General features: G+C 49.8%; 3 protein-coding genes across 3 annotated transcripts; 2 read left to right on the top strand and 1 right to left on the bottom strand.

Annotated features, from left to right (window-relative positions):
- Positions 1 to 209: 209 nt before the first annotated feature.
- Positions 210 to 2664, top strand: B0J16DRAFT_20641 (uncharacterized protein). Its single transcript, XM_046122984.1, has 5 exons — positions 210 to 877; positions 939 to 1622; positions 1678 to 1890; positions 1941 to 1999; positions 2064 to 2664. Exons 1-5 carry the CDS (start codon positions 477 to 479, stop codon positions 2474 to 2476), a joined length of 1770 nt encoding a protein of 589 aa, XP_045989139.1. The 5' UTR covers positions 210 to 476; the 3' UTR covers positions 2477 to 2664.
- On the bottom strand, positions 2604 to 8809 carry B0J16DRAFT_391258 (uncharacterized protein; the record flags this gene model as incomplete). The annotated part of the gene is made up of 4 exons (XM_046131927.1): positions 2604 to 4333; positions 4381 to 6912; positions 6963 to 8573; positions 8627 to 8809. The coding sequence occupies 4 exons, from the start codon at positions 8807 to 8809 to the stop codon at positions 2852 to 2854; spliced, it is 5808 nt and encodes a 1935-aa protein (XP_045989138.1). The 3' UTR covers positions 2604 to 2851.
- Positions 8810 to 8947: 138 nt separating this feature from the next.
- Positions 8948 to 10215, top strand: B0J16DRAFT_328326 (nucleophile aminohydrolase). Its single transcript, XM_046126221.1, has 2 exons — positions 8948 to 9279; positions 9331 to 10215. The coding sequence occupies exons 1-2, from the start codon at positions 9173 to 9175 to the stop codon at positions 10016 to 10018; spliced, it is 795 nt and encodes a 264-aa protein (XP_045989137.1). The 5' UTR covers positions 8948 to 9172; the 3' UTR covers positions 10019 to 10215.
- The last annotated feature ends 4284 nt before the right edge of the window (positions 10216 to 14499 follow it).

The raw sequence follows: 14499 nt of genomic DNA, 5'->3' as shown, positions 1-14499 counted from the left end.
CGGCCTTTACAGCGGAGCTGAATGCAAGCATGTGGGCGAATAATCTCGGCGCATTGGGATCTAATCAATCTTTGTAGTCTGCCTCTCCGTTTCCGAAGCTCCGAAACGTCTATCCTTTTTTGAACCTCGCCTGCCTCGGCCTCTTTTGCTTAAATCTTCAAGACCCTGTTTCTGAATATTAATTTTTTTTAAACCTTCATCCTGTTCAAGTTTTAAGGGTCCTGTTTGAGCATCAGGTCGGAGGCGCGGAGAATCGTTTCAACTACCTTCAAGGTGCCATTGGATAGTCGCATTTGTTTCTACTTCCAACTTTAACGCTTCAGATATTCCCCAGGAACCTCAAACACCAAACCTGACTCGCTACACGTTTTACCTTACTTTCTCGGCGATATATATTGCGCCTCCTCAACCAATTCCTCAGAACTCATTCGCAAGTCGCTGCGAATATTAGCGACAACTTAACTCTATTCGCGACAATGAGTTCCCCCAATACTCCCTCTTCAAAGCACGGCAGCCATGCTCAGTTTCGCCGCCCTTCCTTTCTCTCCAACGATGATAGCCATAACCCTCTCGGCACGCGCAGTGGCCATCTCCAGTCATTGATCCGCAGTCGCTCCCAACAAAGCATGCAGAGCTTGAGCAGCTCCCTCCCTACGCATTCTGCCGCATTCTGGATGGGCGACGATGAGGAGGCTGGCTTGATCCGCCACGACAATGATGAGCTAGGCAGACTGCTTGCTGACGAGCGCCGTCTAACCCAGCTGCTCCATGGCCCCCAGAACCGCAGCGCCAAACTAATTGGCCGAAGCAATCCTAGATACCGCTGGGAGCAGTACTGGAGACCCGAGGAAGAGCTGAGTTCAATGCCCAAGCACTTGTAAGTCCACAATCCTATCATTGTAGGCGCGCCATGCGCATATACTAACCAAGCCCGTCAGGCGTGAGTACTATGAGAGAACAAACGATTTGATTCAGCAATATCTGTACATCGATGCTCTTCTCGACTCGGCGATCCCCCATGACCTTCTAAACGAGTACCAGGCAGAGCTCGATGCATCTGCTTTCCGACCAGTTGATGTCCCAGATACCATCAACGAGGAGCCCTCGACCAGCACATCCGAGACCACGCCTCTCAATACCTCAACTCCTGCGTCCATTACACCAGGATCATATGGCGCTATCAGCGTCAAGCACAGCAGCTCCACCACAAAGCTTCCTGCTACCCGCACGCCTCAGGATATCTTCCGATCTTCTGAGAACCTGCCTTTGCTCCAGCGCCAGGATCACGACGACGAAGAAGATGAGCAAGTGGCACAGTCCCCACGACCTCCCAGCAAGAACGACGACAATGGCCCCAAGCCTATCCTGCCATGGCTCGAGGATGCTGAAATCGATAGCGATGATCCCATTGTTACATTGGCCATCTGGGTCAATTTTATTGCCAACGCTGTTCTTCTTGCCGGAAAACTTGTTGTCATCATGTCTGTTCCCTCCATGTCGGTTCTTGCTAGTTTGGTAGATGCCGTGTTGGACTTCCTCAGTACCGTCATTGTATGGATTACTACGCGCCTTATTTCTTCCAGTCATCATGACCAGTATAGTTATCCTGTTGGTCGTCGCAAGTAAGTTGCAGCTTCCGCCAAACATAGGGGCGAAAGTAAGCTAACATTGGCACAGGCTTGAACCTCTTGGAGTCCTTGTCTTTTCCATCATCATGATCACCTCATTCTGCCAGGTCGGACTCGAATGTATTCAGCGTCTCATGAGCCCCGAACATCCTATTCTTGAATTGGGCATCCCCGCTATCGCAATCATGGTTTCTACCATTGTCATCAAGGGTGCCTGCTGGATCTGGTGCCGTCTCGTCAAGAATTCGAGTGTCAGAGCACTGTAAGTTTAACTTTAGCTTCGCTGAAAAGGGATATCTAACCAAATCGCAGGGCCGAAGATGCCAAAACGGATGTTATTTTCAATGCTGGCTCCATCCTCTTCCCCATTAGTAAGTGGACAAAACATGCGAATTGAAACCGAACCCTCACTGACCGTTGCTTTCTCCCCTGCAGTTGGTTTCTACGGAAGAATCTGGTGGCTCGACGCTTTCGGTGGCTTGTTCCTCTCTGCAGTCGTTATCCTCAACTGGAGTCAGACATCGGCGCACCACGTTCGTAACTTGTCGGGTTTCTCAGCCCAGCCTGACGAGCGCAACCTCCTGCTCTACCTGACAATGCGCTTCGCTACAGCCATTCGCCAGATTCAGAACTTACGCGCATATCACGCCGGTGACAAGCTCTTTGTTGAGGTCGACATCGTGCTCTCCGCTGCGACACCGCTCAAGGATAGTCACGACCTTAGTGAGGTACTCACATACTTCCTCGAGTCTGTGCCCATCGTCGACAGAGCATTCGTCCACGTCGACTACACAAGCTACAACGCTCCAACTCATATGCTAAAGGGATCCGCCGCGAAGCCGAAATAATGTTGAGCTTGGATGTCAGTGGCAAGCGGAGACTCGACGAGTCACTTGCCTACAAACGAGAGCAAAGGCGCTCAATTCCCAGAATCTTCGTACCCATCCATACGTATTGACGATCGAGAAATCTACAAGTTCATGTTGGAACAAATGACTTTGAGTCCGTTACGCAAACTATAGTAGCCTTGATATTGGAAGAACTGGCTATAAAACTTATATTATCAAACAAGCTTGGCTAAGCTAATTACCATAGAATTACGGATGCAGATGTTGGGTTGCAACCATCCCTCCTGGAAGAATAGGAACAAAACTAGACAAATGCTGGAATTAAATAAAAAAATGTTCAAACCACACACTACAGATCCTCCTCTTATTTCTCCCCTAATAAGGAATGCCGTTTGTCAGCAGTTGGAACTGATCATAGATACCCGTGCTGTGGCTCGAGTAACTAGTCTTGATGAGATGCTTCATGAAGTTGGCGGCATCACGCTCGCTCTTGTCTAGAACAAAACGCTCGCGGAAGTGCTTGACACTTTCAGGCTTGAAGCAAGGCAGACCACTGTCCATCATGAGCCAGACGATCTGGCTAAGCTTCTCGCAGTACTGACGACTAGCGAGGAAAGCCTTTACACAGAGCTCCTCGAACGCTTTGAAGCTCTGGTGCTCCATTGAGCCGCCCATGACAGCCACCATCTCAGTGGTGAGCTTGAAAGGAGCACGCTCAAACTTGATGCCTCCAGGAGCGATATCGAAACAGAAACCGAAATCGATGTGCAGGATGTGGCCAGCGTCGTCGATCATGATGTTACCGTTGTGTCGATCCTTGAATTGCAGCAGGTAGGAAATGACTGAGTAAGCAGCCATCGACTTGACAAAGTTGCTGCGGGCACGTTGGAAACGAAGAGAGTTCTCGTTTCCATACTTGGAGATGAAATAGTCGTACAGACCGTTGACGGCTTCACGACCAAGCATATCACGCGAGATCGAGTTGGGAAGCACGTCGATGACACCACAACCAGGAGCTGTGGCGGTGACTCGGTAAGGGAAGACGTAGACATCGAGTCCGACATCGTGAAAGATTCCTCGGAATGCAGCAATCATCTGCAACGCCAACACATCCTGTCGACAATCATCACCGACCTTGAAAATGGCCGACTGCCAGACCTCGATCGTCTTCTCAGGAGTTCCATGATCCCCTCCGTCTTTCTCATCCATCATCTCGTCCACCTCAGACACGCCGCCCTTGTTCTTTTGGATACGGAACGTGGCCATGTATGGCGCCTTTGCGTGACTCTGCAGGGGCTTTCCAGATTTGCGATCAATGCCAATGACGACTCCATCAGGGTTGCTAGGGAGATAGACACCGACCTCGACCTTGATTTTGCGCAGCTCTTCTTCAATCTTTTGCTTCTTCTCTGGCTTGCTCTTCTTGATGTAAGGCTTGAGCTTACCAGAAATGTCTGTGACTTCGTCAAAGAAAGCGAACTCTTTTTCGTAGAACTCGCGGTCCTCTGTCGCAAATTCGTCAACCATCTGGGTCATAACCGTATCAAGAGTAGGCTTGATCTCATCCGGGATCTGTGCATCATCGTCCTTGTACGAGTTGGCCTTCATGTTCCAGATAATCTGATGAGCGAACAGTTGAGAGAATTGGGCTGTTTCCAGGATATATCGCTTGACGTATCCAAGGCTATCATAGCGGAGAGACTGAACAATCTGGGGGACGTAGAAGAAGGTCACGTCCACAGAGTGACTCTCCAAGGAACGCATGGCGTATTGGATGATGAAAGGATGATACTGGTAGGCTGGCAGGAACATGGTTACAGATGTCACAGGGTTTACAGGCTCCCAATACAACAGATACTGCCAAATGTTAGCAATGCAAAGATCAATCGATACACGAGACATACCTTGAGCTGCTGAGCACCAACGTCATCAGGAAGGGCTCCTCCAAAAATCAGGCTCAGGGCCTCGGGGCTAAAAATAGCCTTTTCAGGCATGGTAAGAAGCAGGAATCTGATGTCGCGCTGTAGACGAGGGAAAGGGAACCGGGTCGCCAATTCAATTGCAATGGCGGGATCTTGCCACCAAGCTGTGCGTATAAGTGGTAAAAGGGCGGCTTCAGTTGGTGTCTTGCCTGCTGGTGGCGCCAAAGCCTGATTACCAGAGGTGTTGAGTGGGTTGACCCAGACAATCAAACGAGTTTGTTCGTTCCTGAGAAGAAGGTCGAGAAGTTGCTCCTTGGACTGTAGAGACTTAACGTTGCCAACAGTTTGGGCCCCAATGGGGGAGACGAGCTGTAAGGCGGCGAGAACATCGGAGATAAGACGAATCTCAGTCTTCATCTGTAGCAGGTTGCCTCCAAAAGACCACTTGGGCGACGACTTGAACCAAGACAGGCCAGCCGTAAGGATTCGCTCCTTGAGTCTCCACTGTGCTGCAGGCTTTAGAGTAGTGCTGGATCGTAGGACACGCAGAGCGAATAGAATGATCTGGAATCGGATTTCGCGGGCCATAGGATGAGTTGCAGATTGCTTCATGGCCTCGAGTGTAAGGTCCAGCATTCGGAGGAATACTCTCTGAATATCAGGGCTGCCAAGCCTAGTAGCGTTGTAGTGGCTGGCGAAGAACTGCAGCAGTCGAGTATGGGGAGAGAGGATATCGTGCACAATCTGCTTCTTCTTGGCCAGAGCTTCCAACTCGCTGGGGGCGAACTCTTCCTTCAGGAAGAACGGATCAACATGGTTCAAAGTCGGACTGAAAAGGCCAACCTTTCGCCCAAGAGTGAACTCCCACTGCTGAACAATCTCATTCAGAAGCCTCGACTCCTGTCTGGGGTTCTCATTTATAACTCCAAGCCACAGAGAGACGCCAAGATTCATAGACTGCTTAGTAAAAAGAGCAAACGGAATGCTCACGAGATGGTGAGCAACAGCGGCTTCATCCTTGTCTGTGCGGCAAAGAAGAGCTGCTGCTCTGCGGAGGATATCCCGAACCTCTGTAGTGGATGTGCTTTTCTTGCTAAGAATCCTAGCCTCAATATGAGCCAGCGCAGTAGTGGCACTAGCACTCTCCTTCACGGATGACTGCGCAAATGACATGCGGCGGTTGTGGCTCATAAAGCTCATGAGTTCTGTACCACGATCTGGAAGCGTCTCGCCATACCGATACTCTTGACGAGTTGTGTACTGCGCAACAAAGGCAGATGCTGTGTTGACACTCGAGTTGCCAATTTTATCCATAGATTGCAGACGGTTGTCAGTTGACGGAATGATTGATCCGAGCTCGAGAGCGAACGACCTTCCAAGAGAGACATGACCGTACGCTCCCTCGTCACTGAATTCAGAGAGGTAGGTCTGCAAAATACCCTTTACATCGAGAGGAGAAATGTTGATAGCGGTATTCACCCATACTCTCGCCTTACGGTTAAGAATGTCTACCGTCGATCTTCGGAAGTCGTAGTCGTCTGAAAGTTGTACAGTCACACCACCAAGCTCCGATGTGAATGTTGATCGAGGAGAGTAAACATCTGTCTCTGCTTCCAAGCAGCTAGTCCACATGAGAGAGAGCAGCTCTATCAAGGCAAAGAGTGATGACCGATGGCAAAGGGCCGAGGGGATGTCGCGAAGAATACGGTCAGCGCAGACAAAAGCAGCCTGTTGAACTCGCTCAATGCGATGGCAGCAGCTGCAGAAGATGGACGCCAATTGCTCGGCAGCATACTGGGCAGAGAAGGTGGGATCCACGCCAGTTTGAGTCTTCTGAATATACTTATCCATGACAGCAGCAGCAACACCTTCCATAGCGCTGCTTACATCACCCTTAGCCATGCTCGGCTCCAAGAAATAAGATAGAACCTTCGTGCAGTCACCCGAGTCGGCTCGAAGAACTTCCATGAGATAAGCAGCCTGCAGGAATATCACCTTGCGATAGCTGAGACTCTTGATTTCATTAGCCTTCGAGGGTACGAGGTCGCTGAGAAGCTTCTTCTGCATAGATTCCCTGTCATTGCTCATGCCCCGTCGCAGAACGGTATTGAGTTCAATGTCACTTTCGACCTGTTCACCTCGCTGCTCAGCCACCAGAGGTGGAGAGTGAATCGCAATCATACGCAACTCTCTCAAGTATTGCTTTCCACGATCAGTGTTGGTGGCAAAACCATGGACAACGATGTTAAACCAGGCATCTCGAAGTAGAGAATAAGTTTCGTCATCAGTGATGGGGTTGGAAGCAAAATCGTTGCTGGACATGAAAGTTGCCAGGGGGGGTAGGAGCTCAGCAATTTCCTTGGCAGCCATTTGCACATCAGATTCTTTAGTATGTCCAGAAGAGTGAACATCGCCGAGTCCAATGATGTTGTCAAGCAAGTGCTCAAAGTAGATGTCGAACAGCTGGGAATCACGTCGCAAGTTGGCAGATATGAAGGTGCGAGCATTTCTCACCTACACAAGTAGTCAGTACACGGGTCAACATAGGGGGCGGGTGAGCATACAGCTTCAAGTAGAAACAGTTGGTTATCGACAACTCCGGTATGGCACAGTCTGCTGAACAACTTCAGTAATGAACGGAACTCAAGCTGGCCACCCTCAAGAGCCAGGGCGGCGGCTCCACTGATAATTCGAGCATCAACGCCTGTGTTGACCTTTTCAAGCTTCTGCTGAAGCATCGATTGAGCCAAGGCAGTGATCTTCTCGTCCTTGAACGCGGCAGAAATTTCGCAAATGGTCTGCACAACATTGCCTGAGACGATTGCAGTCTCCTCCTCATCATGCAGCTGAAGGGAGATGGAGCTTCCGATGGACTGGCGTCTAGTGTAGATGTGATTCAGTCCAGTTTCACTCGAAGCCCCATCGATCTGGTCGTTCACAAATCCCTGGTCTGATCCGGGACTGAGAACGTTACCCAATGTGTAGAGCGTACCGATGACAGCATCTTTGGAAAGCATTTTTAGAGCATATGCCAGGCTGCTGGAAGCGATAGTGACCATGTTCTTTTGAGGCGCGTCCTGGACAATGAATCTGGGCAAGATGCGGCTGACATTGGACGAAAACGATGGCGAAATCTGACAGATCAAGGCCAAACATCGGAGTGTCACAGAGGCAAGAGTTGGATCAGCCATCTGAACAGAGTCATCCAAGGTTTCCTGCAACCAGTTCATGAGAATCTCCGAATCGGCGGCGTCTTCGTTGAGCAGAGCACAATTCAAGTAGGAGATAAGGGCCGCAGCCTTGACAGCGTACGCGAGACTCTGCTGGTCAGGCGATCCCATGCGAATGAAGTCCGCGCCACCTTCGATGTACTGAATCTCCTCAGCCGCCAATGCCGCATAATCCTCAATAGTCTTAAAATCCGCCTCTCGAGCAGATGAAGCAACACTGCGCAAACTCTCGCCCTGAGAAATGTAGATATCAAGCACATGAGACTCTCGCAAAGAAGCAGGGCCGTTCACCATCAGAGAGGTACTAGAAACAACAAGATGGGCGAAGCTCTTGTGCAAGAGCATAGCTCCCAGGGGTCGGCCAGATGAGGCATAGTGGCGCAGATATCTCTTCCATTCCTTCACCTCACGGTCCTGGCTGTGGCAGTTGCGAATGGTGGAAAGTGCGGTTTCAACTGCAATAAGGAATGGCTCAGAAAGAAGCTCTCTAATCTTCTTAACCAACGCCAGTCGACCACCAGCTCTCCAGAAATCAGCTTGTGCCGCAGCCGCATCGAGAAATCCAAGCAAAGCCACGGCGATTGTTACAGTTCGAACGGCGTCTTCTAGGTGTGGGTTCTCAGGGTCTCCAGCTTGGGGAGAGATGATGCTCTCCGTGGCTCGTCTACATGAGTTCACAAAAGACCAGATTTTATCAATAACGTTTTCTTGGAGCTCATCGTAGTTGATGCCAAGTGCCAAAAGAGCCCCTGTCACATGAAAGGCTAGAGCTTCGGTAGGGGATGGATCGATCTTTCGGAAGAAGGGCGACGGAACGAACACTTGGACGTGTGCTTCGAGGATGTACGGAAACAATTGGTAGGAGAGCCTCTGCGCGCTCTGGCTCGACTTGATCTTGGGTGCCGTTTTACACAATGCGATTAGGACCTCGAATTCGCGGATGGACTGCGAGTGTCAATTCTCTGCCATAAAATCTGTAAATTCCCTTAAGAACCTACCATAGGCACCCGGCCCAAAGAACCTCTATTCTGACTTCCATTGACGTAGTCCTTGCTCTTCGCACCAGCGTGACAGGCTCTGCATAATCGGTCGAGGTCGGATCGGTCAAAGGATGTCGTGGAACTAGTCGCGGATAGCGAAGCTATCTTCTGGAGGGCCTTGGAGCGAATATCGCCTGTCATGATTTAAGCGCAGGCAGTGCAGCCGCTTCAAAACACAGGAGAAAAATAACAAGCTCGGAGAGCAATGTCAATAAATTTGTGTCTTAGATGCAACTTTGTAAATGACGATGGTTGTTAGGTGAACTTAGGAGGTGAACCCCTGTCAAGTTCTAGCTTAGTCATCGGAGCTACCCCAGCTCTACAGGTTAAGCGGGCAAGGCTGCAAGCTTGACGCGTGCGTCTCAACCTCAGCTCTATCGTCAGTGACAAGGCAGCATCAACCTCAACATCATCAACCACCGAAATCGACCTCGTTCCGCCCTGCGCATCGAAAACAATCATTCATCTTGTGCGACCATAATTTTTATAACATAACCCGCAACCATGGCTGCCATGTTTAGCCAAAACCCCTTGATGAACGGGCCCAATTACTCGTTCTCCGAGGCTCCCAAGACCAACAACGGAGAGTTTCGAGAACATCGATTCAACCCGTGAGACACCCCCCTTGGGCATATATAGGCTTCTTAGCTAACTGAGGCAAGATACACCGACAATGGTGGCTCAACTCTGGCCATCGCTGGCGCCGATTTCACCATCATGGCTGGTGATACCCGCCACACCAGCGGCTACAGCATCAACTCTCGCATGTCCCCGAAGGTGTTCCGAATTGGCGGCACAACTGCCTCTCAGGAGGATGCTACACTAATCCTATCAGTTGTTGGCTTCGCTGCCGATGGCGAAGCTCTCCGCGACCACCTCGACACCATCTGCAAGATCTACCGTTACCGCCACGGCAAGCCCATGTCTGTCAACGCCTGCGCAAAGCGACTCTCCACAGTTCTTTACGGCAAGAGATTCTTCCCATACTACTCGCATGCGATGCTCGGCGGTTTGGATGAGGAGGGCAAGGGTGCTGTATACTCGTATGATCCCGTAGGAAGCTACGAGCGAGAGCAGTGCCGTGCGGGCGGTGCTGCGGGCAGTTTGATCATGCCTTTCCTCGACAACCAGGTCAACTTCAAGAACCAGTACATTCCCGGAAGCGGAGAGGGCCACGAGCTGAAGGAGAGAGAGCGACGTCCTCTGACACGAACAGAAGTCGAGACTGTCGTCAAGGATGCCTTTGATGGTGCAGTTGAACGACACATTGAAGTTGGTGACAACCTTCAAATGCTCATCATTACTGCGGATGGTATTGAGGAGACATTCTTGCCTTTGAAGAAGGATTAAACAGCTGGTGAAGGGAGAATGTACAACAGGGTTTACTTAGACGTCACGGAATCGACGAGCCTTTTTACGGCCACCTGCGAGTCTTGGTCCATATTAAGATATGATTATAACAACAGGTAGCCTTTGATGATGAAATACGAAGGTTATGTTCCCACATACCCTACCAGCAGGTGTATCTACAAGTAGCACAGCGTGACAGATGTGTCTAGCTATGGCGTTGGGCAAGAGTGTCGTTTTCAGCTGCACCACAGGCTTGTCTGCTAACATTTGTTATCAGAATGCTGTCGCCATATTGCTGAGGCTACCGTGGCTCATGATTAACACCAGGTCCACCGACTGCTTGGGCGATCGAGCAGTCAATCGCATCTCATGATGATCGTAAGAATGCCTGCCCGGGTGCAGAATGCCCATACACATGACAATGTGACATACGATGCAACTACTAGGGTTCGGACTATACTATGCTCAGGTCTCACACAATACACACCACAAGGACATACAAACGGTAGAGGCTACTCAGCATATAGCATGGCAAAGATCCATGTCCAGCTGTAATCAACCCTACTCTCGGTGTCAAAGAAATGGAAACTAAATGGCACCAACTCACGGATAGAATTGTATCCGGACAAGTGAAAAAGCACTTATACTTTCAACAGCGCGTCTGGACTCTTCTGGAGCGCCTCAATGGCATGACGGCCGCGGCAAATGGCAGCACCATGTTGGTCATGTTAGTCTTTGGCGCTTATTATCCGTTCAACGGTCCGTCCTTAGACCCTGCCACGATCTCTTCAAGGGTAGGGGGAGAAAGACATCACATCCTCTGAAGGCAGGGGTGACAACAGCCAATATTGATCGGGCTAATGCCCCAAAAGCTTGCCCTACTTACCGACTGGCCACTGTTAGGTTACACACTTACGAATCATTCTGCAGCACTGAAGATCACTGTTGAAACATCCGAGTACAGTAAGGAACCGTTGGGTGCCTTCGGTACCAATAGCATCCGGGCTCTCCTTCATATCATGACAGTCACTTGAGAAGCCCTGGACAAGCACTTCCATAGGCTTTTGGAGGAACTCCGGCTATAGCAAACCAGACATGGCTATCTTACTTAGGGTTGCATCCGACCCTAAGGACTCATCAAACGGCTTGTGGCAGTCTGTCTTAGGGCTCAATGGCTTTTACGAGTCGTATACACCACGATCTCTAAAGGTGCCAGCCACATTAAGCGACACCCACCGCAGGAAACATGGACTTGCTGGACCCCATACAGGGTGTCAACTATCGAAAGTGGTTGATCAACCAGATATCTCACTGGCACGACCAATGCAGTGGCGTTTACGTTGCACAAAGTGTATGACCCTGAACAAAACTCGAAGCAACAATGCACTGCCTTTAGCTGGGCACCACTACCAAAGCCACCCCACGATTCTAAAGCCTTCAAGCTTGTGCATGTTTCGAGGTATCGAATTTTGACATATCGCCTCCTCAGCTGTTCAGGGGTCCGGTATCCCGGCTTCGGCCTGGCATTGGTGCCCGAAGAAATGAGCTTAAGACATGATAGCCCGTGCTAAGAATATCATGCAGCGGCCATCACACACTTAGTTGGGCAGAGTGCGCGTACTCGTACTGTCGTCAATCCCCAACCCTACTGTATGTTGTGGAGGGAAATCTGCCCTACAGTACACGCTTGCCTCTTTTCGACATGAAGCATTCTTTTCCAATCTCGATGAATTTTACGCCACGGAGTTCCCGATGCTGCCACCTCAAGTGATGGATGGGTTTATGAAAGTGAGGACTTCACTACAAGAAAAACAGTTCCACGACTAGTAATGCTTAGCCATATAATCACAGCAGAGTAAATAGACAACTTGTATATAAATTTGCTGTCGATAACTGACATTGCTGTTTGTTTTAACAAACAGTGGCTGTGCTTCATATCAGCGCTGGTAATGCTGGTTGTCTTTGGTATGTCAAAGTCAAACACAATATTTCATTTGCCACTCGAAAGGCCTGAGCGTGAGCTGCAGTCAAGCATTGGTATTCCTTTCCGAGAATAGTGTTGCTAGTAGGCTTGGATGTGAACTGATTGACAACAAAGTAACGGTACGTTACTATAGCATGCCTGACGGCATGGCATGCATGTTGTTGGTCTGAAGTCGTCTATACGCTAACATGAGCGAATGTTGTCGGCCTGTAATAAGTTATGCAAATAAGCTTCGCTATCCAAAATTGACAACCATGACGACTCAGTGCAGTAGTCAGTTTATTCCCGCCCTTGAACCGACGTCGTTAAGTTCAATGGATCAGCCACATGTGGCTACTGCTCCTATAGTACTTGTGCCTGTCAGTCATGGATTTGTTTGCTTGTTCAATGCTCGAGGGATGATAACGTTCTCCCGTGGTGGGCAAACAAAAGTCTCTCAGAAGTTCATGGATCACCAATGAGCCTGGTACATCGCCAGTCTTACTAGGGGCTCTTGCTGTCCGGCATTTGTTGCTATGGCTGGTGTCGGCAGATGTCACTCATACCAATATGAAGATCTAGTTACGGTGACATGCTAGTCAAAACGGAACTGAACTTTCAGTTGCTGACGACTTGCACGACCGTTACGGTTGACATTTGCCACCTCCCTCTGGAAATTGAGCCTACTGTACTGAGGCATGTGATGAGAAGTCAAGGCCCAACGCACCCTTCTGAACTTGCCAACGGTTCTTGGGCAGGCTTCACTCCTAGACAAGGCTGACGCCGTTCCTTCTCAATCCAGGTAGATACATACATGCATGCAATGCGGTACAACATATCTGGCAATTAGACGCTGCCGAGGTCCATGTGCGGCTTGATTTTCCACTGCCCGGTACAGAAACTAATAAGCCCCTCAGTGTCTAGCTTGATGAGAAAAATCTGATCATAGTCGACTCTCATCGAAGAAAATGCTGTTCGACATCGCCTCAAGCCTCAACCCATCCTGAGGGCTGCCGTACTGTACGGTCTATGTCTGTCAATAACCCGGGCGGCTCACAAGCCACACCTATTCTTAATTCGGGCCTCCGACGCAATGGCTGGCAAAGCTGTTTTGGTATGCTATCGGTGAAGACCACCTGGGAGTGTAAGGAAGGAAAACGGAGCATCGTCGTCATGGCGTCATTGCTGATTGTTCGACAAACGCAAGACGGGCATCGAGGTGCTGAAACGGTGAGGATCGGCGATAAAGGTTCTGGACCCCGGTTGACAGGCGGGTGGCGAAAGGCCCAGACAAGCAGGCTGGCAGGTACTGTAACATTTGACCCTCTCTCCGCGAGAACCAATGACTTAGATTCATGGTTATGATCTGTGCCACAATCTTCCCATCTTCCACATTTATTTCTGGTGCCAATTTCGGAAGTAGCCTTATTGCATGTACTGACGATTTTGCTGATCCGCCATGTCCAAGAGACGGCATTTTAGAGAGCAGCGCAAATATATCACCAAGTATTTGTAAAGAGCCTATCGGAGCGTTTCATCCGACCACCACTATTGGGTGTTGTTTCATTGGGTCGGTAGCGTTCAGGAACCCATCCAAGGGTCCCAGATGCACAGCTGGTGACAGGGCGCGCACATGTCTTTAGTCCAAATGGCGGTCGTACGACCGGGAGCCCGGATCCTTGGCCGAATAAAAACCACACCAACAAGAACGATGGAATTGAGTCCTTGGTCAGCGTGGTTCATGTTCGCGTGTATACAGTGGCTTCAACTTGACTTTGGCGGCATTGAAACTGCGGAGGGTTATACATAAGAGCTTGGAACCCATCAGCCAGGATGGGCTTGCGAGGGAGGGCAATTGAATCAGTATCGTGAAGTAGGAGAATCCCATGGTCGATCAGTCAATTGGGGATTTCTACCATTTGCCTGAATGGTCCCCAGAATCCCCAAGAAAAGCCACAAAATTGCCCAAGTCGTCAGGTCTAAGAGACTGTCTCCAATGAGATACTAGTGTCGCGGGAGGCTTGTGGCCCCGGCGCACTAGTTGTGCTGCAAAAGGCTGGTGGTGACTGCAGTTTTATAAAACCGGATGGATCGACGTTCTTAATGAGGACTGATGAAATATGTCATTGATCATTGATGTTGCTGTTCATGCAGCTCGTACGGTATAGTACTGGCGACAAGGATCGCGCCTAGAAACGGCGTTTCTTTGGTCGGCTAGTCGCTAATTGTTGCAGGACAGTGACGTCTCAGGATTTCTCACCTGGTGGACGGTTGGAATGGTACTGTAATGGTGATGGTTCTTTCTTAACCTCTTCGTGCGGTTTAATCAATACTGTGGTTGTGGTGACCTCTGGTCAAAACGACCGCTTCCCTCTGTCAGTTACCGAAAACTTTGACCATAATTCTTAGGCACGGATATAGTCAGGGATTCAATGTTTGGGTCCAGTAGCTGAAATTTTGTTCCACGACCTTCAGTGAAATTGAAATGCCGGTAGGAGACTTGGACCAAGAGGATGGA

Source organism: Fusarium flagelliforme (genome assembly GCF_020744385.1).
Source record: "Fusarium flagelliforme strain FIESC 12 MPI-CAGE-AA-0113 chromosome Unknown B0J16scaffold_1, whole genome shotgun sequence".
NCBI lineage: Eukaryota > Fungi > Ascomycota > Sordariomycetes > Hypocreales > Nectriaceae > Fusarium > Fusarium flagelliforme.
This window is presented reverse-complemented; position numbering and strand designations above follow the sequence as displayed.

What these genes read in the sequence shown, in the direction of transcription:
- B0J16DRAFT_328326 (XM_046126221.1), top strand. Translation starts at nt 9,173, where the DNA reads ATGGCTGCCATGTTTAGCCAAAACCCCTTGATGAACGGGCCCAATTAC. An exon ending in CGAGAACATCGATTCAACCC is followed by an intron (nt 9,280 to 9,330) that starts GTGAGACACCCC and finishes AACTGAGGCAAG; the next exon opens with ATACACCGACAATGGTGGCT.
- B0J16DRAFT_20641 (XM_046122984.1), top strand. Translation starts at nt 477, where the DNA reads ATGAGTTCCCCCAATACTCCCTCTTCAAAGCACGGCAGCCATGCTCAG. An exon ending in TATCCTGTTGGTCGTCGCAA is followed by an intron (nt 1,623 to 1,677) that starts GTAAGTTGCAGC and finishes ACATTGGCACAG; the next exon opens with GCTTGAACCTCTTGGAGTCC. An exon ending in CTCCATCCTCTTCCCCATTA is followed by an intron (nt 2,000 to 2,063) that starts GTAAGTGGACAA and finishes TCTCCCCTGCAG; the next exon opens with TTGGTTTCTACGGAAGAATC.